The 25,001-nt window shown below is 43.1% G+C and overlaps 3 protein-coding genes across 5 annotated transcripts in view; 2 read left to right on the top strand and 1 right to left on the bottom strand.

Annotated features, from left to right (window-relative positions):
* The window catches only part of P4ha1 (prolyl 4-hydroxylase subunit alpha 1), a 1,160,453-nt gene that overhangs the window by 1,047,238 nt on the left and 88,214 nt on the right, over positions 1-25,001 (bottom strand). The window lies entirely within an intron of this gene.
* Positions 20,055-20,439, top strand: LOC116886906 (calcium homeostasis modulator protein 6-like). The gene has a single exon (XM_032888371.1). The coding sequence runs from the start codon at positions 20,077-20,079 to the stop codon at positions 20,416-20,418; it is 342 nt and encodes a 113-aa protein (XP_032744262.1). The 5' UTR covers positions 20,055-20,076; the 3' UTR covers positions 20,419-20,439.
* LOC116886903 (calcium homeostasis modulator protein 6) lies at positions 20,077-21,703 on the top strand. Its single transcript, XM_032888369.1, has 2 exons — positions 20,077-20,601; positions 21,210-21,703. Exons 1-2 carry the CDS (start codon positions 20,563-20,565, stop codon positions 21,630-21,632), a joined length of 462 nt encoding a protein of 153 aa, XP_032744260.1. The 5' UTR covers positions 20,077-20,562; the 3' UTR covers positions 21,633-21,703.

Raw genomic sequence — 25,001 nt, 5'->3', positions numbered from 1 at the left:
ATAAAAATACATTTTTTAAGAACAAAAGAATATAGGTAGCAAGACTGCCAGTCCTCAGAGTGCCTTCACAAGTTGGTGTGGGAGTGGGGATGGGGTTGTCTCTGTGATTGACATCCCAGTGCTTTCGATGGTAAGGCTCAAAAGGAAAGCACGAATGATTTGGTATGTGAATTTGAGGTTTTGGATTAAGGTAGTTTGGCTTGATACGTGAGCTTCTTAAAATATTGCTGCCAAGCCCAGTGAGTGGTAGTTTAGCTTCTAGGGATCATTCTCTGAATACGAGTTTAAAATGGTGTAGGCACCTTCATTTTCTTTTCAAGAAATAAGAATACTAGGCTGGAGGGACAGGGAACATTTGTATTGTCTCTGCCATCTTTCAGCCTCTGTCATTACCACTCTTGCCTCAGAGTTAGGAGCTTCCTTTTGCCTTCCTATTTAAACACCACACCAAATGCTCTAGTGAATATATCTCATGCCATTTACTGGGACTCTGAGGTTTTTTTTTTTTTTCCAAGACAGGGTTTTTCTGTGGAGCCCTGGCCGTCCTGGAATGTAGACCAGGCTGGCCTTAACTCAGAGGTGCATCAGCCTCTGCCTCCAGGGTGATGGGGTTAAAAGCGTGTGCCCCACTGTCCAGCTGAGAATTCTTAGAGAATTTTTTTTTAAATCAAAGTTGCAGTTTTAACTGAATGATTGATTTAAAATTGATTGCTATTTCTGAATACTGCCCTTGTGTGGCTCACTTAGGAAACTGCCGGTGTGTGTGTGTGTGTGTGTGTGTGTGTGTGTGTGTGTGTGTCTGCACATACAATGACCCACATATGTGGGTGGGAGGACAACTAGAAGGTATTGAATTTCCTCTTCCACCCTGTGGACCCCCCCAAACATCGGACTCAGGCTGAGATCTCTTTAGTGTTCAAAGAGACCATAATAGTAGTCATAATCATTCATCTGTCTTCCGTGAGAGACGGCAGAGAAGGGATGGTGGTTCTTACACAGTACCTGGCCAATATTACACTTTTTTTTTCTTTTTTTCGGAGCTGGGGACCTAACCCAGGGCCTTGCGCTTGCTAGGCAAGTGCTCTACCACTGAGCTAAATCCCCAACCCCAATATTACACTTCTTATTCAAACAATGCTTGATGACATGATGAATAAAGGGTCGACTGAGCGCATATGTCAAAGAGCATGGTCCTGGAGGATTTCAGCACCAATCTTCTGTAAACTAGTGTGTCTCACACCCAGATTCTTGTTGGGGCTGAATCCTCAGGGTCGTGGGGCTAGGGCAATGGTGCTTTGGGAAGATGATAAAGTTATGAGAGTGGGTCAGCCCTCTGTGGAGAAGGTAGCACTCTCATACCAGAGACTGCAGACAGGCCCCTTCTTTCTTCTACTATGAGAGCTCACAGTGGAAAGAACCACTTATGAACCACCACGCTGGTTCCAAAGCTGCCAGTTCCTTTATCTCAAGCTTTGCAGCTTCGAGAAATACATGGTTCTTGCTTAAGATTCATATTTTTGTTAGAATGGCTGAATCAACTAAAAGCTGAATTTCTTGTAATAACCGTTAATCAGCCACAGAGTGGCCCCAAGAAGTGTCCAACTAAATCCTGGAGCTGTTTCAACATGATCATCTCTGAGCCTCAGGACAAGCCCTGAAACTCCATCTACATGACATCGTGCACTTGAAAGACAGATGTTAACAAGGGCACGAGCAGAAGCTACAATGCTGTCACTTGTGGGCTGCTGCAGAGTGAACACGAATGCCCAGATGCCAAAGCACAATCTGAAATAACATACAATCCATGTGGCGTGCTGGAAACCACTGCCAATCCACCTACCCCTGCCAAGTGTCAGCAGCTGCCTTGGCAAGTGCCTCTGGGGTTCCAGACTTGTGCAATCCCCAAAACAGGGCCAGTCAGTGCCTCCGACTCCTGGAGAACACAGACAATGCACTGCCGGTGTGGAGAAGTGGGCAGCCATGTGGTAGGCAGGGTTGGCTGTTCAGCTGGCCTTGCAGCCACACCTTCTAGAGTTCACAAACTTCCTGGAAAGGCCTCTGGCAAGAAGGGTATGGCACATGAGTTACCGTGTGTTTTCTCTGCAGCTAAATGGCATTTCTGTGTTGCCCCTGGATTTAAGAGCCTATTTCTCTAATGAGAGGATCTTTATAAACTCACTCCTGAAAAGTCATTTCTTATTTTTAAAAATGAATTTAGATGCCAGAGGAAGTAAGGAATAAGGGAATATTTGATAATTCTGCAAAATAAGTTTGTTTTAAAAATTAGTTTATAAGGAGTCCATATGCTAGGCTTATTTTATAAAAATAGGCTAAAATTAAAAAAAGATTCTCTCAATGCAGACTTGTATCATGACTATTTAAGCACTCTGGTCAGCCATGGTAAGAGCACTACTTTCCTAAGAGCGAGTGGGGCTCAAGGACCACTCCCTACAGACCCTGTTACAGGCAGGAAGGCAGGCTCAGAGATGCACAGCCAGCAATGGCTGCAGGCCAGGGTATGAATTTCATAACTTCCAGCACTTGAGTTTTAATTATTTGGAATGCATAAAGTACCAAACAATAACCAGTTAAAATATTGAGCTATATATAGTTATATAGGAAATATGAAATCAATGCTACAACACTATAAATTTTTAACAGTGGAAAACCTTACCATTCAACTTTTTGGACAAAATAAATTTATATCTTTATTAAAGATACTCTAAGGGAATTTTCATGATTAGAAGTTAATGCTACTATGTGCCATAGTTTAGAACTCTGCAGTACTGCCTGTGGGAAGTATAAAATGAAATACTGTCAGCTTAAAATAGACTTCTGCTTTTTTTCCTAGTTCTAGTTTGCATTCAAACTAAGACTCACTTTGACCTCCATAAACCCAAGATGATGTCTGATTTGTCTTCATTTTTTTAATTTAATATACATTATTCTGTAGCTATTGCCCTTAAGTCAAAAAGGTATGTGTTTTTTTTCAAGTGGTTGACCTGAATGGAATTAGGTGAAAGTGCGATACTTTTAATTGGCCAATACTGTATGCATAAAATCCATCTACTTTTCCCCAGGAAGAGAAGATTTGACTGGGTTCTTAGCGGAGGGTTCAGAGATGCAACAGGCCAGCATTTTTCACACTCAGTACACCATGCAGATATCTGTTACTCACTCCCTTTTGTTAAACACAGCATTATACAGGAGGAAAAAGGTGGCCATGATTTTGTTTTGATTTGCTTATTTTTTTTCTTTTGCTTTATTTAATTTTTAGAGCCTTTCACTGAGTTTTTCCACTTCTTGCAGGTTCAGGTACTTTCCTGGTTCCTTCTTAAGTTTTACCTTTTTAACTGACCCATGGTAGTTGCACATTTGAATAGGGCATGGTGTGCTCTTGCTGTGCATGTGTACACTGTGTAATTATGATATCGAATCAATCACCATTTTTAGTATCTCAGACATTTATTATTCTTTGCGTTGGGAGCACCCTGTCTTCTCTCCTAGCATTTTAGAAATATTCAGTGAAATATTATTAACCAGAGCCACCCACTGCATGGCAGAAGACTGAAGCAAGCTCAGCCTATCCAAATGCAGCTCACTCATTAAATTCTCCCTTCCTCATCCACTTCCTTCCGTGGGTGAGCTTTTCCTCTTATCTGTGCCTGTCTTTGTGCACCTGTGCTGAGGTGCATACCCTCCAGGGTTACCGTTGCCGATGTAAAGAACAGGGTTTCATTCTTTTATGATTTTTCCCTTTAGTGAGCTAGAATTGTGCTGCAGAATGCTAGAACTGAAAGGTATCTCCAAACATTTTCCGCTTTATTTTTCTAATGTTTGTTGAGCTAACTCTAGGTTGAATCCTCAAAATAGTATAATAATAATAAATAATAATAATAAATAATAATAATAATAATAATTTAATGCTATTTTCATTAAATCAAAAGGTCTGATATTTTGCCCCCTAAATATCTGATGCCATGAAATACTAACATCTGCGCCCTCTAGCTCATCATGAAAAGAACAAAAACCTGAACTCTCTCTGTTTTTAACATGTGATCCATCCCTTAGAGAATCTCATTTTAATTCTTACCGAGGCTGTAAGCATGGGCTCGGGTGGCACAACAAGCAGATGAAGGTCAGCCACACACTTCCAGTGTGAGGGCTTTGGACAGGAAGACCACCCCCTCCCCCACTGCTGAGACATCAGAGAACCAGAGAGAAGGGATTTGAGCTGTGCGAGCAGGAAAATAAAAGCCATAGCCAAAAGCGGGAGGGTAAAAAGGTCACAGTGAGAGCTATTGGCGTGTTGCTCATTGGTAAACGGTCGGAGAGCAAAGAAAGCATTGCTGACTAGGAACATGGGCTGGGCTAAGTATTACTGGAAAGGGTAGTTTGCCAAGCGAGCATGACACCGTCCATGGCAGCAAGAAAGCAAACAGAAAAACGTGGTGTTGAAGAAGAATGTGAAGTCTAAGGGATGAATAGCATCAGAAGCCAGGTACCTGGGATGAGGGAGAGCATAGATATTAGACTGCACAGTTGCTCCGTGTCAGAGTAAGGCATGTGGTGCTTGTCCTCCTGACAGCTGGAAGCACCGGGCTTTCTGATGGTAAAGCAATGCCACTCGCTGGCTTGTTTTCTCTGTCTGCCCTATACATTAAACAAAAACATGGAGTTGTGGCAAATGGCAAGACACAGAGCATAAGGCACTGGTTTAAATCAGCACTCCTGTGGTCCTCAGAGCGGTTTGTAAATATTAAAATGGCAGTGCCCCTTGCATCCTTCCCAATCGTATCTTCATTCAGGCCCCAAGGATGAAAAGTGCTGCCCCGATTCTTTTTTTTATTTTATTTATTTATTTATTTATTTATTTATTTATTTATTTATTTTTTATTAACTTGAGTATTTCTTATATACATTTCAAGTGTTATTCCCTTTCCCGGTTTCCGGGCAAACATCCCCCTCCCCATCCCCTTCCTTATGGGTGTTCCCCTCCCAACCCTCCCCCCATTGCCGCCCTCCCCCCAAAAGTCTAGTTCACTGGGGGTTCAGTCTTAACAGGACCCAGGGCTTCCCCTTCCACTGGTGCTCTTACTAGGATATTCATTGCTACCTATGAGGTCAGAGTCCAGGGTCAGTCCATGTATAGTCTTTAGGTAGTGGCTTAGTCCCTGGAAGCTCTGGTTGCTTGGCATTGTTGTACATATGGGGTCTCGAGCCCCTTCAAGCTCTTCCAGTTCTTTCTCTGATTCCTTCAACAGGGGTCCTATTCTCAGTTCAGTGGTTGGCTGCTGGCATTCGCCTCTGTATTTGCTGTATTCTGGCTGTGTCTCTCAGGAGCGATCTACATCCGGCTCCTGTCGGTCTGCACTTCTTTGCTTCATCCATCTTGTCTAATTGGGTGGCTGTGTATGTATGGGCCACATGTGGGGCAGGCTCTGAATGGGTGTTCCTTCAGTCTCTGTTTTAATCTTTGCCTCTCCTTCCCTGCCAAGGGTATTCTTATTCCCCTTTTAAAGAAGGAGTGAAGCATTCACATTTTGATCATCCGTCTTGAGTTTCATTTGTTCTAGGCATCTAGGGTAATTCAAGCATTTGGGCTAATAGCCACTTATCAATGAGTGCATACCATGTATGTCTTTCTGTGATTGGGTTAGCTCACTCAGGATGATATTTTCCAGTTCCAACCATTTGCCTACGAATTTCATAAACTCGTTGTTTTTGATAGCTGAGTAATATTCCATTGTGTAGATGAACCACATTTTCTGTATCCATTCCTCTGTTGAAGGGCATCTGGGTTCTTTCCAGCTTCTGGCTATTATAAATAAGGCTGCAATGAACATAGTGGAGCACGTGTCTTTTTTATATGTTGGGGCATCTTTTGGGTATATGCCCAAGAGAGGTATAGCTGGATCCTCAGGCAGTTCAATGTCCAATTTTCTGAGGAACCTCCAGACTGATTTCCAGAATGGTTGTACCAGTCTGCAATCCCACCAACAATGGAGGAGTGTTCCTCTTTCTCCACATCCTTGCCAGCATCTGCTGTCACCTGAGTTTTTGATCTTAGCCATTCTCACTGGTGTGAGGTGAAATCTCAGGGTTGTTTTGATTTGCATTTCCCTTATGACTAAAGATGTTGACCATTTCTTTAGGTGTTTCTCAGCCATTCGGCATTCCTCAGCTGTGAATTCTTTGTTTAGCTCTGAACCCCATTTTTTAATAGGGTTATTTGTTTCCCTGCGGTCTAACTTCTTGAGTTCTTTGTATATTTTGGATATAAGGCCTCTATCTGTTGTAGGATTGGTAAAGATCTTTTCCCAATCTGTTGGTTGCCGTTTTGTCCTAACCACAGTGTCCTTTGCCTTACAGAAGCTTTGCAGTTTTATGAGATCCCATTTGTCGATTCTTGATCTTAGAGTGTAAGCCATTGGTTTTGTTCAGGAAATTTTTCCAGTGCCCATGTGTTCCAGATGCTTCCCTAGTTTTTCTTCTATTAGTTTGAGTGTGTCTGGTTTGATGTGGAGGTCCTTGATCCACTTGGACTTAAGCTTTGTACAGGGTGATAAGCATGGATCGATCTGCATTCTTCTACATGTTGACCTCCAGTTGAACCAGCACCATTTGCTGAAAATGCTATCTTTTTTCCATTGGATGGTTTTGGCTCCTTTGTCAAAAATCAAGTGACCATAGGTGTGTGGGTTCATTTCTGGGTCTTCAATTCTGTTCCATTGGTCTATCTGTCTGTCTCTGTACCAATACCATGCAGTTTTTTATCACTATTGCTCTGTAATACTGCTTGAGTTCAGGGATAGTGATTCCCCCTGAAGTCCTTTTATTGTTGAGGATAGCTTTAGCTATCCTGGGTTTTTTTGTTATTCAGATGAATTTGCAAATTGTTCTGTCTAACTCTTTGAAGAATTGGATTGGTATTTTGATGGGGATTGCATTGAATCTGTAGATTGCTTTTTTGGTAAAAATGGCCATTTTATTATATTAATCCTGCCAATCCATGAGCATGGAGATCTTTTCATCTTCTGAGAACTTTTTCCATTTCTTTCTTCAGAAGCTTTGAGTTCTTATTGTTCAAGTCTTTTCCTTTTTTGGGTTAAGTTACACCGAGGTACTTTATATTATTTTGGTCTATTATGAAGGGTGTCGTTTCCCTAATTTCTTTCTCGGCTTGTTTCTCTTTTGTATAGAGGAAGGCAACTGATTTATTTGAGTTAATTTTATACCCAGCCACTTTGCTGAAGTTGTTTATCAGCTTTAGTAGTTCTCTGGTGGAACTTTTGGGATCACTTAAATATACTATCATATCATCTGCAAATAGTGATATTTTGACTTCTTCTTTTCCAATCTGTATCCCCTTGACCTCCTTTTGTTGTCTGATTGCTCTGGCTAGAACTTCAAGAACTATATTGAATAAGTAGGGAGAGAGTGGGCAGCCTTGTCTAGTCCCTGATTTTAGTGGGATTGCTTCAAGTTTCTCTCCATTTAGTTTAATGTTAGCAACTGGTTTGCTGTATATGGCTTTTACTATGTTTAGGTATGGGCCTTGAATTCCTATTCTTTCCAGGACTTTTTATCATGAGCAGGTGTTGAATTTTGTCAAATGCTTTCTCAGCATCTAATGAAATGATCATGTGGTTTTGTTCTTTCAGTTTGTTTATATAATGGATCCGTTGATGGTTTTCCGTATATTAAACCATCCCTGCATGCCTGGGATGAAGCCTACTTCATGGTGGATGATTGTTTTGATGTGCTCTTGGATTCGGTTTGCCAGAATTTTATTGAGTATTTTTGCATCGATATTCATAAGGGAAATTGGTCTGAAGTTCTCTTTCTTTGTTGTGTCTTTGTGTGGTTTTAGGTATAAGAGTAATTGTGGGTTCGTAGAAGGAATTCGGTAGTGCTCCATCTGTTTCAATTTTGTGGAATAGTTTGGATAATATTGGTATGAGGTCTTCTATGAAGGTTTGATAGAATTCTGCACTAAACCCGTCTGGACCTGGGCTCTTTTTGGTTGGGAGACCTTTAATGACTTCTTCTATTTCCTTAGGAGTTATGGGGTTGTTTAACTGGTTTATCTGTTCCTGATTTAACTTCGGTACCTGGTATCTGTCTAGGAAATTGTCCATTTCCTGAAGATTTTCAAGTTTTGTTGAATATAGGTTTTTATAGTAAGATCTGATGATTTTTTGAATTTCCTCTGAATCTGTAGTTATGTCTCCCTTTTCATTTCTGATTTTGTTAATTTGGACGCACTCTCTGTGTCCTCTCGTTAGTCTGGCTAAGGGTTTATCTATCTTGTTGATTTTCTCAAAGAACCAACTTTTGGTTCTGTTGATTCTTTCTATGGTCCTTTTTGTTTGTACTTGGTTGATTTCAGCTCTGAGTTTGATTATTTCCTGCCTTCTACTCCTCCTGGGTGTATTTGCTTCTTTTTTGTTCTAGAGCTTTTAGGTGTGCTGTCAAGCTGCTGACATATGCTCTTTCCTGTTTCTTTCTGCAGGCACTCAGCTATGAGTTTTCCTCTTAGCACAGCTTTCATTGTGTCCCATAAGTTTGGGTATGTTGTACCTTCATTTTCATTAAATTCTAAAAGTTTTTAATTTCTCTCTTTATTTCTTCCTTGACCAGGTTATCATTGAGTAGAGCATTGTTCAATTTCCAAGTATATGTGGGCATTCTTCTTTTATTGTTATTGAAGACCAGTTTTAGGCCGTGGTGGTCCGATAGCACGCATGTGCTGCCCCGATTCTTAATCATTGCCTTTGTTTTTCTTTCTAGTTTTCTCATAATACAACACATACATAACATACTTTCAAAGTAGAATTTATTTATTAGACTTTTAAAACTGTTTATCAATGAAATCATACTAGATAGGTGGTGGTGACACACACCTTTAATCCAGTGCTCAGGAGGCAGAGAGAGAGGCAGAGGCAGAGAGGCAGAGAGGCAGAGGCAGAGAGGCAGAGAGGCAGAGAGGCAGAGGCAGAGAGGCAGAGGCAGAGAGGCAGAGAGGCAGAGAGGCAGAGAGGCAGAGGCAGAGGCAGAGAGGCATCTCTGAGTTTGAGGCTAGCCTACAAAGTGAGTTCTAGATTCAGCTACACAGAGGAATTTTGTCCTGAAAAAAATATTATATTAAATATATTTTTGAAGGTTTAATTTTATCATTTAACCTCATATTTTATTTGTGTTTTTGGGGTGGGGGAGGATGAGACAGGATTTCTCTGTTACCACCAGCTTCAACATCACATTTTAAAGATTTGTCTTTGCTAATTGTTGCCACAGTAATATTTATTGATTTGTGTTGCTATATAGTTCTCACTTGCTTGAGTACTATATACATTACATCTTGTCTGTTGTTGGATACTTGATTTCTTCACTGGTTCTTATCTATGTCCCCCCACCCCCAGACAGGGGCCTTAATGACAGTCTCTAGTCCCTCCATATAGGAGAGCAGCCAGGCCCCACCCTGGAAAAAAGTTCAAGATCAGGCAGCAAAATCCCTCTAACCCCAGGCCACTCTGGAAAGCTCTCCGTCCATCCCCTGACTCCACCACCCCCTATTCTCCCCACCCCATCTCCCCACCAAGAAACCCTATCTAAAGCCTGCCCCCTGCTCAGTTCTTGTGTCTTTCCCAGTATGTCTCATGTGTGTGGCTTGTGCCATCTGAGTTTGTGGTATACCTTGACGCCCGACTGCCAGGATGCCTTTCCCTTCAGAGCTGCTGCTACTCTTACATTATAGTAGTTACTGTTCTAACCTGCTTTATTACTTGCTGCTTGAACAACATTGCCACGCACTTTCACACTCTGTATCTTGTTCACAGGCGAACAGCCGTCTTTAGCTTACACTTGCCCTGTTCTGCTTGCTTTTTGTTAAAAAGTAGAGTTTATTTTAGGTTTACTGAAAACTCAGAGGAAGGTAATGAGATGTTCTGTCGCTCTCTGTGGCACACAGTGGAAACCTCTCCTCTCTCTCTCTCTCTCTCTCTCTCTCTCTCTCTCTCTCTCTCTCTCTCTCTCTCTCTCTCTTTCTGTTTCCGAGATAGGAGTTCTATGCGTAGCTCTGGCTGTCACTGTAGACCAGGCTTGTCTCAAACTCACAGAAAATATGTCTACCTTTACCTAGCTTTGTATCATTCGGAATTGTTTCTTTTTCTCTTTTTGCTTTTGCTTTTCTTCTTTCTGTTTTATTCCCCACCCACTCCAGGTGCTAGGACTTGAACCTAGGACTCGTACCCACTAAACACCCACTCTCCCACTAAGTTCCAGGTCCAACCTCTCTTACCCTGAAAAGATTTCTGGGTCTTTCTGTACTCATTCTCCTGTTAATCCCCACCAACCACTTTTCATGTCACTGTCTGCCGAGTTTTGCTTTTTCCAGAAGGTCATAGAACTGTACAATACAGTGAGTAACCTATAAGGTCAGCTTCTTTCACTTAAGTGCTTCAAGTTTCATCAAGTCTTTTATATCTTTTGGGGGTGGGGGCTGGGGTTAGATGGTCAGGTAGGTTTCAAGACAGGGTTTCTCTGTGTAGCCCTGGCTGTCCTGGAACTCTCTCTGTAAATTGGGCTGACCTTTGACTCAGCGATCTGCCTGCCTCTGCCTCCCAAGTGCTGGGATTAAAGGTGTGTGCACCCCACTGCCCGGCTTATGCCTTTTCTATACTGACAACATTTTTTAGAGTTAAATAATATTCCATTGTCTGAGTGTATATTATTAGTCTGTTTACTGAAGAACAGCTGGGTTATTTGGAGAGTTATGGCTGAAGGAATTATAAACATTTGTGTTCAGGTTTTCTGCCAAACATGTGTTCTTACCAAAGTGTCACACATACTCAATAATAAGGTGAGCATATTCTAGTTGTCTTAAGGTTTTTATTGTTGTGAAGAGACACCATGATCATGGCAACTCTTATGAGAGAGAACATTTAATTAAGGCTGGCTTAGAGTTCAGAGGTGTAGTCCATGACCACCGTGGCAGGAAGCATGGTGGCATGCAGGCAGACATGGCGCTGGAGAGGTAGCTACATCTTGACCTACATCTTGACCCACAGGTAGCAAGGAGAGGTTGTGTGTTACATTGAGAACAGCTTGAGCATATAAAGGGACCTCAAAGCCCACCCCCACAGTGACACACTTCCTCCAACAAAGCCACACCTAACCCAATAAGGCCACACCTCCTCACAGTGCCACTTTTAGAAGAGGGTCTGCTTCATACGTGAAGAGGAAATATCCAACCTGAAAAGTGGTAAACTGCATAGAAAGTTGAGACATGCCTGCCAGCAACTCAATTTTTATAAATTGAAAACCTAGTATCGTTAATATTAAAATTCTAATAAAAATGAGCTGGGTGGTGGTGGCTCCTCCCTTTAGTCTGCACACAGGAGGCAGAGGCAGGTGGATCTCTGTGAGTTTGAGACTGGACTGGTCTACAGAGCAAGTTCCAGGATGGCCAAACTACACAGAGAAACTGTCTGAAAATATAACCAAACAAAAGAAAAATCTAAGAAAAGAAATAAGTTAAAGGGCAATATGAGCACTATTGAAGGTGTGGGTAACTGCTGGATGTGTAAGTAAAAATATCTATTAAGTAACTGGAAATGTTTGTGCAGAATTTGGAAGGGGAAGAGAAGAGGACTCTGGGCATGTTGACACATAGTCTAAGCCGTGGTAGAAGAGCATTGATAAGGTGCAGGTTGCTTGAACATTTACTATTGCTGGAACTATTACAAGTAGGTTACATATATCAATTCAGTTAGTCTCTGCGACCCAATGGCAAGGCAGATGCTGTTTCATTTTATACATGAGAGAACAGAGAGAGCTACAGGAAGATTCACTTGCTTGCCAAGTTGACGTAGTTAGTGGTGCAGTTAGAAGAAATTAATCAGGTAAGGGTTGAGCTTTGGTGGGTAACAGTATTAATGGTAAGAGGAGGCAGAGAGCCTGGGATCAACAGTCAAGGAGCTGGGAAGAAAGACAGAAGAGAGTCATTGTTGTCAAATTTGGATTAGTTTAATAAGGAAAGTGCTACAGGTATGTGGTACTGCAGAAGTAGACTCCCCACGCTATCTGACTTAGAGTTTAGCTGTGAATAAAACCTCTTCCATCTAGGTTCACTGCTCCCAGAAAAGGAAGTAAAACCTTTAAAATGTTTCTAAAAACAAAGTACAAAAAATTAGTTATTGCTCTTTGGTCATTTCTAACAGCTCGAGTAAAAATGAATATTCCTCTCTAGATAATTGTATTACACGTAATATAGACTGTTGTCTTTATGCAGGTGAGGGCAGGCACAAGATAAGGCAAGGGCTGTGATTGGGCAGTGAAAAAGTAAGGCAGGCACAGAATTATGAAGGGAGGAGAAAGAGGAGAGAGAGGAGAGAGAAAAACCAAGATGGAAGAGGAGAAGGACAACCCAGATCTGTGTGACCTTAAAGGGCAACTGGTTGTTATGAATATTTCATAAGGGGTGGATTTCTAATAGGTTAATTTATCTTATCTAGGTGGGCGGTTTTTATTATCAAGTGGTTGCGAGTTTATTGTGCAAATGTTTTGTAGAATGAGAATTTAAGATATAAATCTGATTGCTAAATCACAAGCTTATTGAGTTTTGATTTTTAACGGGTTACTGGGAATTGTGACTGTAACCACGGGGGTGGATGCTGGGACTGTGATCAGAGCCTGCAGCAAGAGAGTTGCAAGAGGGCGGCTCTTGTCAGGCTCAGAGAGTAGCCGGTGGCCGTGTGAGATGGAGATTGGGAAATTAGTGATTGAGAAGCTTTGTTGATTGAGACAAAAATGTTTTTGATGCCATTTGGCCCACCAGAGCTGGTGCTAGTGTGGGATGGGTGGTAGAAAAACATGGGCCCCAACAGGGAAGACACCTGGGCAGAGTAAACAGAGCAGAAGCCTGCAGGCTCACAGGAGGAAGTCCTGGGAGACTCCTGGTTCTGCCCATGTCTCAAGCTTCAGCAACCCACACTGGTGACTGATAAAGATGAGTGGGAGAGTGTATCCAGGTAGTTATTCATCTGCACCTGGAACCTTCCCCATGGCTCTGTCTTCTGAATGCTGCCCTGTTCTTCTGTGGATAGGCTGTGTACTGTTTGTAACAAGGTTGACATTTCAAGATGTCTTCAGCTCTGACATAAGTGGTATGCCCAAACAGGCCTGACCTCTACGAAGGGGTCTGAGTTGTGAGCTGAAAAAAGCAAAGCAAAACAAAACAATAACAACAACAACAACAACAACAAAACAACAACAACAACAAAAAAAACAAACCAGGCATGGTTCTGACTGCAAAAACAGAAGAGAAACTCTAAGTCTGTCTTTTGTCTTTTGTCCACTAATTATTCCCACAGACATTTACTAACTATCTACAATATTCTAGCTGCTATTATAATTGATGTTGACTTAACAAATTAAGTCAAGCCCGATCTTTGTCCTTATGGAGTTATAATCTAGTTGGGGAGATAAACAGAAAATAGCAAACATCAAATTAACTACTACAAACCTAGCTACAGGTCTATCACCTGTAATAAGGAAACCAAGATGGAGATGGGAAAAAAAATGACACGAATGTGAGAGACTTAGAAAAGGCCATGGAAAGTGCTGCTGGAACTCTGTTCTTACAGATGCCGTGGAGTCACAAGTGTGGACCATATCTCTCCTTTCCCTTGTAGTTAGCTGAAGCCTGTGATTGTTTCTGTCCAGCTGTTGCTGCCTGAGCAGAGCACTTCCCTAATAGAAATATTATAATATTCGGCATGCTTTTGGCAGCCAATGACGGGCAGCATAGACATTGATCAGAGAGGTTAGAGAGTTGACAATCATGTTATGGGGTGATTAGTAAAACTAACTTTCATTATGAAATGGAGCAAAATATTATGTAACTAAGAAAAAGGTGATTCTGGGTGGTGGAGGGGAATAGAGCATTCCTGGTGTGTATTTGTTGCTATGGACTAGGATTTGACAAGTTAACAAAGAAGCTCACAGAGAATTGGCTACTTTGTAAACAAGAAAGGAACAGAGCTATTTCAGAAATTGGAGCTTTGCAAAATTACAAATTTTTATAGACTTTATAGACTCCCAAACAGAAAGACGGACATTAATAAATCACTGAAAGACAAATCCCATTAAAGTAACTGAGGATACGGTGAAATGTAAATTGTGCCTCTAGACCTGCTGGAAATGTTGCTCAATAAACAAGGCACTTCAGGACTGACAGTAGTGAAGTATCCTACTAGAACAACAGTCAGGGCAAAGATAAAATTAGGTGTGGTTTTTCCAAGTGAGAATCCTAGATCATGTAGGCTCAAGTTTTACCTGTAATGGCAGTGGCGGTGAATGGGGGTGATATGGGTCCAAAATCAAATCTAATGAATCTGTGAAACAACTTTCCAAAACCAAAGGCAAACCTTAGCAAGCATCCTTGACTAGAATCAGGATACTTATTAAATTTTAGGAGGGATTTAAAGTTACAAAGTCACAAACTCAACTTGGCAAATGTTCTTTTAGCATTACAAAATAAAATACAGACCAAGAAAATTGCTTAGCAGCTCTAAGTGCCTATGCCTTATTATGTAAGACCCTCAGGAAACTGGAAGACACAGAGTCAAGGAACGTTTGTACTCTCAAGAATCAGCTCAGAATGCTCAGGACAGTCCATATTTATACAGGCTTCCTTTTCCTCCTTTTAGGATGGGGTACTTCCTGTGGATGTCATGACTGTCTTTACTGTATACTTTTTGCAGTGAACAGATCTACAATTACCAGTTTATAGTGAAAGATCTCTGTAGGGAGACCCTCCCTCAAGTATTGAGAAGTCTCGGACCCCAGACACACGAGAGACCGATCTTGAATGTAATATGCAAAAGGTGAGGTTTATTACAGAGATCTCTGGATCAACACGTATCTCACGCAGGAGACAGTGGTGTCCCCGAGTGGCTGGGAGAAGGGCCTTTTAGAGGAAGAGGCTGTGAGCCCCAGGAGATGGGGGGGGGATGTCAAAGGGAAATGTCAAAGGGAAATGTCAAAGATACCACAAGTTACAGAATTGTCCGGTTGTTTTATGGCTCCAGGAGATAAGGGGGTGCCAAAAGGTTTTATAGCCCCCTGGTTCCTGGAACAGAGCTACTAAATGGGAGAAGGATCGGGTCCTCAGGTCCTCATTGTTAACTCTCATCCTGTTAAGGTAAATGTTTGTCAGAGTTGATGAAGCATCTGCATCTGCATCTGCCAGAATGCTCTCTGCAGGACGCAATGGCTGGAGGGCAAAATGGGGCTTAAACAAACATCACAGGGGCAGAACAGAATCCATTACTCATTTACTCACGATAAGCAAAGCGTCAATGAGTCTGTACCAGTTCTCCAGTATTTTTAACAATCTATCTTCCTGAGTCAGATTCTGTCACTGAGTTTTGAGCTAATTTATTTTTAGCTAATTTAAAACCCCCTCTCTCAATAGGTCTGTCAACCAAATGGAGCCCCGAGAGAGTTTTAAACTAGCTCAAAACTCAGCAACAGGATCTGACTCAGGAAGACAGATGGTTAAAAATGCAGGAGGACTGGTTACAGACTCACTGATTCTCCGCATGTCACCAGACGTGAGTAAATGAGTAACGGGTTCTGTTCTGCCCCTGTGATATTTGTTCAAGCCCCCATTGTGCCCTACAGATAATGTTCCAGCCATTGTGTCCTGCAGATTGTATTCCAAGAAATCGGGCCAAAGCTTAACCAGATGTGTTTCAGATGCAGATGCCTCGTCAGTTCTGACAAACATTTACCCTAAAGGACAGGAATCAAAATCTGTTCTCAGAAGAATGAGGGCTTGACCTTTCCCCTGATTTAAACCCTAGAGTCTTAAGAACAATCCTGTGACTTTGAGAGTTTCTCCTTGTGACATTTTTGGTATTTCCTTTTGACATCCCCTCATCTCCTGGGGCTTGTGACTTCTTCCTTTAAAAGGCCCTTTTCCCAGCCACTCAGGGTTGACACCTCTGTCTCCTGCGTGGGATATGTATTGGCCCGCGGAGATCTCTGTAATAAACCTCGCCTTTGCGTATTGCATCAAGATGGTCTCTCATGTGTCTGGGGTCCGAGACTTCATGAGATTTGAGTAAGGGTCTCCCTTCGGGGATCTTTCAGCCCCATGAAGATGTGACATGATATTGGAGTGACCACACACATGAAGATTCTGAGCTGTGAGCACCACACTGTGATCAGTTCGAATCTTGTTGTCTAGGGGAGGAAATGGGTGAAACAGAAACTGGGACGTGTAACAAGCATCCGAGATAATTTTTCTTCCTCAGGATTGCCTGTCCTTGTGCTCCTGTGGTACATTGGACCACAGGCTATGCTGGGAGACCATCCAGAACTCTTTCTATGATGGTGATCATGGAGGTAATTGTCACAGATAATTGTCAAGATGGCTGGGTTAAGAGGTGCCTTAGTATGGGGTAATTTGGGGCACATCTGTGAGACTGTTTCTGGTGAAGATAGGCAAGTAAGTAAGTGAACTGAATGGGAAAATATTCCCCAAGCATAAGCAGCCCCATCCAATAAGATGAAATGAAAAAGTGCAAGAAGAGGAAACTTAGCAAGTTTGCACCCTCAGCACCCTTTGGGTGGTGCATTATTGCTGCTGCTACAGCCTGTATATGGTAAAAGTTCCAATCCTACTTTCAGGTTTGAAACCCACCAATCCCTGAGCACAAAACATCACCAATCCTTGGGCACGCAAACCCCTCAATACTTGAGCACGAAACTCCACCAATTCCTAAGCACAAAACTCCATGAATTCCTGAACTCAAAATCCCTGGGTTTGGCTTGAAATCTCACCAATGGGAATCTCCACCCTGAAAAACTCCTCCCACAAGAAACCCTAAATAAAACCTGCCTCCCCTTCAGTTCTCTGCTGTTCCTTTCCTGAGCATAGATGGCCATGGTCCTGGGTTTTCCCCTCCTGATCTCTTGGGTGAGGTTTGTTGTGAGGTGTGATTTTGTGGTATTGCTTGGCTTCTGCCTGCTGGGATGGATACCTTTCCTTCAGAGCTATAGCACTCGCACTGGGGAAACATTTCCCCCCAGAGCTGCAACACTCACAGACTGTGGACACGCCAGATCCTACACTCTTCACTTTTGGACAGTCTTGCACCAACATCTCTTTGTAGGTGGTGGGAGCTTCTAGGCCTTTGGCCTCAGGCTAGGCTACATTATTGGTCTTTTAGACTTCTCTGTCTGAGTAGCTCCTGGTTTCTCCACCTCTCCACTCTGCAGATGGGCACTGTGGCACCAATCAGTCTCTGATTCTGTAAACCAACCTATTAAGCACACATATACACACACATAATTGAATTGGTTGGGATGGGTATATCGTCTAACTTCAGAAGCCCTTTCTAATTACATAGAGTTGCTCTGGTTAGAACTAGGGTGGCAAAAACTTATGACTAAATAGACCTTACTTAAGAGACTAGAAAACTGTACTTTTGTTAGGTTTAGTTATGGAAAACTTGAATAAAGTCACCTGCCCAAAAGTTTCAAACACAGTGAGGTTCTTTCTTGATGGAACATGAAAATCATGGATGAGGAAGAAAACAGGAGAGGGATGAAGGTGAAGGGTCATCTAGCAATGAAAAGAAAATTAGCCAAGATACATGGGAAGGAAAATGTTTTGGAAGATACAAGACAATGAAAATCCTGATCTGGGGTTGTCTTCTAACCATACATGGAAAGAGCGGCTTTCACCATTGAGCTTTTGTGCTAGGCACTAGGTAGTCACTGGTGTGTGTAGCTAGGAAGGCAAGTTGGACTAAGAAAGGGATAAATGTTTCTTGACCCATCTCAAATATTTTCTTTGTAGTATAAGCTATTTATATTTATCACATGAAACAAAGCCAGCCTAATGGATGAGAAGATAATTTACTGTGAACTATCTGCCACTCCAGCAGTGTCTGCTGCTTCCCCCTCGGGGCATCCAGGCTATACTGGAGGAAATGATGCTTAGCCGGGGTGGGTGCAATATAGGATCTCAGTCAGCAGTGAGTATGTAAGAAACAGCCTTTTAGGAAAACAGTTTCAGGGAGACAGCTCGTTTAATTTGGGGTAACAAAGGCTATTTAAATCTTTGAGGAGTGGGGTAGAGGCTTTCTGGGTGAGTGTACATCATTGGCTAGGGTCAGGGTGCCGGAAATGCCTTATTTGCAAGAAGAGGATTTCTAGGTGCTTGCTGGACATGGCCTTATAAGGAAAGAGGACATTTAACCTGGTCACCAGGCTATGTGGCCACTTCAAGGGTGGCAGAGGTGTAGGGTGGAAGGCTGGGGTGGGGGTGGGGATGGGGCACAGTCCTTCTCCTGCTGGTCTCAAATGAGATTTTTGAGGTTAGACATGCCTTGACCTCTTTTGATCTGGGCTGGTTCCTCCAGTTGCATGGCTTCCCGGCTCCACAAACTATCCATTGAAGCTCTGTGTAGATGTCCTCCTTGTGTTGGGCTAAGGACCATATGAATTATTTCGAGTAGTACATGGTCATCAAGTGCCTGTGCATGTTCCTTGGACTAACACTGTGAACACAGGTAGATCCATAAATAACACACAATGAAGTTAACTGTTGTATATTCTCAGGGATAAGGAGGGTAAGTTGTAACCTGTCGAAGTGATCACTCTTTCTGTCATGTACACACACCAAATGCAGTTTTCCTCATCAGCTGCTCAGTTTACAGAATGCCTGAGTTCATCCTAGGGCTCTTTCTGGTGTTCTTTCATTTGGGAGCTGTGAAATAGTAGAGTTCAGGGTCACAGCCTTGCTTAGAGTTTGTCTCAGAAGAACTTCCAGGAGAAGGATGAAAACAGGAGGCACGGTAGATGTAGCTTCAGCCTAAAAACTGGTTTCACTGGCGTTCTGGTTTGGTTTTTGCTGCCGTTGTTTGTTTTGTTTTGGAACTGGGTTGGTCTCACTGTATGGTTTTGGCTGCCCTGGAACTCCAGATATAGACCAGACTAGCTTTGAACTCACAGAAATCCACCTGCCTCTGCTTCCCCTCACAGAGATCCACCTGTCTCTGCTTCCCCAGTGCTAAACTAGGATTAAAGGCATGTGCCACCTTGGCATCACTCTCAGTTTTACTGTGGTTTAGCTTATGAAAGAATAACGAAGTGTTGGGCTGGAGAGATGGCTCAGCCGTTAAAGGCTAGGCTCACAACCAAAATACGAAGTGTTTCTGTTTCCTGTAAATGTTGTGGTTTTTGTAATTGGGGGTTGGCTTAGGAATTAGGGCTGCTGCAATAAGGGTAATTCAGAAGGTTTTTGAGCTTGGTCGACTGTCTACTTGTATGAGGTCACTTTGGGTTGGAGGAAAGCAAAGCATTAGATCAAGAGTTTTCTTGGAAGCATTCAAGAACTGAGGGAGTGAGCAATGTGACTGGGACCTCAGCCTTCTGCTCTGTCCTTTGCAGCTTAGATCCTAGAAGGTTGGCTAGGGGCTGAGAGGAAATGAAAAAGAGGACAGGCATAAAGACACAATGAAGCTGGGATCAGGTAGGTCTCCCCTTAGCTTGTATATTCGGTACAGCACGGAGAAGGGAGGTTAGAATGGGAAGCCATCTCGGTAGGCCAGAAGTCACAGCCTATAAATTCCAGAAGGCTACAATTGCTAGTTTTGCATTCACTGATCAACTGTTTATAAACACTCATACTCGAACTCTCAAGGACAGCTTTGCTTTTGACCCTGACCTGGTTCCTGTGAAGTTACGTGGACCAATTGGTCTCTCAGTCTGCCCAAATCGAGATACACAAGCACTCAGATCTTCTCTCACTTAGGACTTTTTCTGTTCCCTACAGCCTTGGGGTGTGGCATGGGTCTTGGGAGGTCAAAGATCGTAGGGACTTTTTTTGCGGTGGTGTGATTAAAAAAAAAAAGAAAGCGAAACCTGAAAGGGCTAAGAAGCTTTCTTCCCTTTTTAAAAGTTGCTTCAAAGCAGGGGAGATAAGTTCCATACATCATTCATTCAACCTTCCTGAGAAGCAGAGCAGAGCCCGCAGGGTGCCTAGGGTGAGAAGAACTCATGGAGAAGTTCAAGGCCCTGCTGGACCTGCAGATCAAGCACCGCAGCGCCCTGGGCTATGGCCTGGTGACCCTGCTGACGGCTGGTGGGGAGAAGATCTTCTCCACAGTGGTGTTCCAGGGTCCCTGCACTGCCACCTGGAACCTGACCTACGGCCTGGTGTTCCTGCTGGTGCCTGCTTTAGCGCTTTTCCTCCTGGGCTATGCGCTGAGGGCACGCACATGGCGTCTGCTCACCGGCTGCTGCTCCCGGAGTGCAAGCACGGGATCCAGTTCGGAGTTGCGCAGCGCACTCGTATGCGCGCAGCTCAGCGCGGTCGCAGCGCTCGCTCCCCTCACCTAGGTGGCCGTGGCGCTACTTGGGGGCTCCTTCTATCAATGTGCTGTCAGCGGGAGCACACGCTTGGCGTCATATTTGTGCAAGGACCGCAACCACAGCTGCATTGCCAAGCTACCTCAGGTTCCCTGCAACAAGCAGGAGGCGGAGATGCAGGAGATCCTGAGTCAGCTCAAGGCCCAGTCTCAGGTCAAGCTCTGAGGGAGATAGGGCGGCTCAGAGGGGCAACAAAGAAGTCAGTGATTTTTCTCTAGACCAGGGACTGAGTATTTAAATAGGGCAAGGGAGAAGTACTTGTCCCCTCTGTAGGAGCCAGAAGTACCTTTTATATTATTCTTCTCTTCCACTGTGTAGCAAAGCCACAGGCCAGGTGCATTTGTACATCCTGGGAAAACGAGAAGGATTATTACATTAGAATCGTCTTTCCAGTCCCAAATCCACCACCCACACCATCTATGGGTTTAGGAAGCCGGGAGGTGGGGTGGGGTCGGCTCTTTATAATGAGTGACCCTTTCTCTGGATCAGCAGAAACCCCATGTTTTCAGTTACAGGGGAGTGATACGTGAACTCCTTTCTGCATACTTGGGACTATTGTTGGCTTTCTAAGACAGCATTAGGATTGTTGTACAGCATTAGGGTTGTTGATTGCTACTAACAGTTCTTATTCTAAAGGGCTTGAGAGAAGATTGGTTCACTATCTAAGCTTGTAAATGATTTAGTAAATACTCTGTCTCAGACTTTTATATGTCTCTAATGTCAGAAGTTACTAAGTTGCCATCATGTTTTGTTTCCTGTAGGTGCTCGGTTGGTTTCTGATAGCTGCCGTCATCTTCTTACTTCTGGTTTTTAAGTGTGTGTCCCGATGCTTCTCTCCGGTTAGTTATCTGCAGTTAAAATTCTGGGAAATCTACTTGGAAAAGGAGAAGCAGATCCTTCAAAGTCAAGCTGCAGAACACGCGACCCAGTTGGCAAAAGAGAATATTAGAAGTTTCTTTGAGTGCTCAAAGCCGAAGGAATGCAACACCCCAAGCAGAAAAGACTGGCAGCAAATCTCAGCATTGTATACATTCAATTCCAAGAACCAGTTCTACAGCATGCTGCACAAGTATGTTAGCAGAAAAGAGGTGAGCAACAGTCTCCACTCTGTGGAAGGAGATGTTGTGGTCCCTGTCCTTGGCTTTGTAGATGATGCTGCCATGGCCAACACTCACGGAGTGTGATCTTGCACAAGAACAGAAAAAGTTTTTGAATTGTTGCTTTTATATAAAAAAATAAACATAGTTATCCTTTATGGCTGTTTCTCTCTCCCAACTTGTGAGACTTTTAGTTCTGAAACTGTAACATACATTTAACCTTTTATTATGTTGTTTTTTCTATTAATTTATTTATTCACTTTACATCCCAATTGAAGCCCCCTTTCCTCCCAGTCCTCCCCATCATAAGCCCCTTCCCCGTCCTCCTATCTCCTTCTCCTCTGAGAAGGGCGAGCCCTCCCACCACCACCACCCCCATACCAACCTACCCTGACATATGAAGTCACTTCAGGACTAGACACATCTTCTTCCATTGAGGGCAGACAAGGCAGCCCAGCTAGGGGAACAGGATACACAGTCAGGGAACAGAATCGGGGACAGCCTCCACTTCAATTGTTGGAGGGCCGTCATCAATTCCAAGCTGTACCTTGCTACATATGGTGAGGGTTGGGGGGAAGCAGGCCCTAGATCCATCCCATATATGCTCTTTGGTTAGTGGTTCAGGCTCTGGGTCCTCTCCAATAGTTGGCTCTGTTGGTTTTCCTGTGGAGTACCTATCCCCCTTGGCTTCCTCAATCCTCCCCCCAACTCTTCCACAAGACTCCTGGAGCGCTGTCTAATGTTTGGCTATGGGTCTCTGCATCTGTTTCCACTGGCTGCTGGGTAGGGTATCGCAGACAACAGTTATGCTAGACTCCTGTGTGTACGCATAACAGAATATTATTCACTGAAAGTGTCAAGGATTGGTGGTGTCGATGGGAAGGGTCTCCAGTCGGGCCAGTCATTGGCCATTCCCTCAGTCTATTCCATCTTTATGCTTTTTTCATGGGTGCGTTGGTATTCATATCCCTCCACTGGGAGGCCTGTGTGGCTACAAAATGTGGCTACTTAGGCTCTATCTCCCCCACTGCTAGGAGTCTCAGCTAGAGTCACAGATTTCCTGAGTCTCTCCCACCTCAGTCAGGTCTCTGGCACATCTGATGACTGACATATTTCCCCTTCTGATGAGATTGAATCATCTTCCTTGTTATTTAACTTACTTTGGGCCTATGGTTGTAGCATGGATATCCTGTACTTTATGGCTAATGTCCACTTAAAAATGAATACATACCATACATGTCCATTTGGGTCTGGATTACCTCACTCAGGATGGTATTTTTCTAGTTCCATCCACTTAGTTGCAAATTTCATGATGCCCTTGTTTTTTTTTTTTTGTTTTTTTTTATTAACTTGAGTATTTCTTATATACATTTCGAGTGTTATTCCCTTTCCCGGTTTCGGGCAAACATCCCTAATCCCTCCCCTCCCCTTTTTTTAATGGGTGTTCCCCTCCCCATCCTCCCCCCCATTGCCACCCTCCCCTCAACAATCTAGTTCACTGAGGGTTCAGTCTTAGCAGGACCCAGGGCTTCCCCTTCCACTGGTGCTCTTACTAGGATATTCATTGCTACCTATGAGGTCAGAGTCCAGGGTCAGTCCATGTATAGTCTTTAGGTAGTGGCTTAGTCCCTGGAAGCTCTGGTTGCTTGGCATTGTTGTACATATGGGGTCTCGAGCCCCTTCAAGCTCTTCCAGTTCTTTCTCTGATTCCTTCAACAGGGTCCTATTCTCAGTTCAGTGGTTTTTGCTGGCATTCACCTCTGTATTTGCTGAACTCTGGCTGTGTCTCTCAGGAGCGATCTATATCCGGTTCCTGTCGGCCTGCACTTCTTTGCTTCATCCATCTTGTCTAATTGGGTGGCTGTATATGTATGGGCCACATGTGGGGCAGGCTCTGAATGGGTATTCCTTCTGTGCCTGTTTTAATCTTTGCCTCTCTCTTCCCTGCCAAGGGTATTCTTGTTCCCCTTTTAAAGAAGGAGTGAAGCATTCACATTTTGATCATCCGTCTTGAGTTTCATGTGTTCTACGCATCTAGGGTAATTCAAGCATTTGAGCTAATAGCCACTTATCAATGAGTGCATACCATGTGTGTTTTTCTGTGATTGGGTTACCTCACTCAGGATGATATTTTCCAATTCCAACCATTTGCCTACGAATTTCGTGAAGTCATTGTTTTTGATAGCTGAGTAATATTCCATTGTGTAGATGTACCACATTTTCTGTATCCATTCCTCTGTTGAAGGGCATCTGGGTTCTTTCCAGCTTCTGGCTATTATAAATAAGGCTGCGATGAACATAGTGGAGCATGTGTCCTTGTTATATATTAGAGCATCATTTGGGTGTATGCTCAGGAGTGGTATAGCTGGGTCGTCAGGTACTACTATGTCCCATTTTCTGAGGAACCTCCAGACTGATTTCCAGAATGGTTGTACCAGTCTGCAATCCCACCAACAATGGAGGAGTGTTCCTCTTTCTCTGCATCCTCGCCAGCATTTGCTGTCACCTGAGTTTTTGATCTTAGCCATTCTCACTGGTGTGAGGTGAAATCTCAGGGTTGTTTTGATTTGCATTTCCCTGATGACTAAAGATGTTGAACATTTCTTTAGGTGTTTCTCAGCCATTCGGCATTCCTCAACTGTGAATTCTTTGTTTAGCTCTGAACCCCATTTTTTAATAAGGTTATTTGTCTCCCTGCGGTCTAACTTCTTGAGTTCTTTATATATTTTGGATATAAGGCCTTTATCTGTTGTAGGATTGGTAAAGATCTTTTCCCAATCTGTTGGTTGCCGTTTTGTCCTTTGTCTTACAGAAGCTTTGCAGTTTTACGAGATCCCATTTGTCGATTCTTGATCTTAGAGCATAAGCCATTGGTGTTTTGTTCAGGAAATTTTTTTCCAGTGCCCATGTGTTCCAGATGCTTCCCTAGTTTTTCTTCTATTAGTTTGAGTGTATCTGGTTTGATGTGGAGGTCCTTGATCCACTTGGACTTAAGCTTTGTACAGGGTGATAAGCATGGATCGATCTGCATTCTTCTACATGTTGACCTCCAGTTGAACCAGCACCATTTGCTGAAAATGCTATCTTTTTTCCATTGGATGGTTTTGGCTCCTTTGTCAAAAAAATCAAGTGACCATAGGTGTGTGGGTTCATTTCTGGGTCTTCAATTCTGTTCCATTGGTCTATCTGTCTGTCTCTGTACCAATACCATGCAGTTTTATCACTATTGCTCTGTAATACTGCTTGAGTTCAGGGATAGTGATTCCCCTGAAGTCCTCTTATTGTTGAGGATAGTTTTAGCTATCCTGGGTTTTTTGTTATTCCAGATGATTTGCAAATTGTTCTGTCTAACTCTTTGAAGAATTGGATTGGTATTTTGATGGGGATTGCATTGAATCTGTAGATCGCTTTTGGTAAAATGGCCATTTTTACTATATTAATCCTGCCAATCCATGA

The sequence above is a fragment of the Rattus rattus genome, chromosome 18 (assembly GCF_011064425.1).
Source record: "Rattus rattus isolate New Zealand chromosome 18, Rrattus_CSIRO_v1, whole genome shotgun sequence".
NCBI classification, from domain to species: Eukaryota; Metazoa; Chordata; class Mammalia; order Rodentia; family Muridae; genus Rattus; species Rattus rattus.
The sequence above is the reverse complement of the archived record's forward strand: the minus strand, read 5'-3'. Positions and strand labels throughout refer to the sequence as shown.

What these genes read in the sequence shown, in the direction of transcription:
- LOC116886903 (XM_032888369.1), top strand. Translation starts at nt 20,563, where the DNA reads ATGCAGGAGATCCTGAGTCAGCTCAAGGCCCAGTCTCAG. An exon ending in AGCTCAAGGCCCAGTCTCAG is followed by an intron (nt 20,602 to 21,209) that starts GTCAAGCTCTGA and finishes TGTTTCCTGTAG; the next exon opens with GTGCTCGGTTGGTTTCTGAT.
- LOC116886906 (XM_032888371.1), top strand. Translation starts at nt 20,077, where the DNA reads ATGGAGAAGTTCAAGGCCCTGCTGGACCTGCAGATCAAGCACCGCAGC.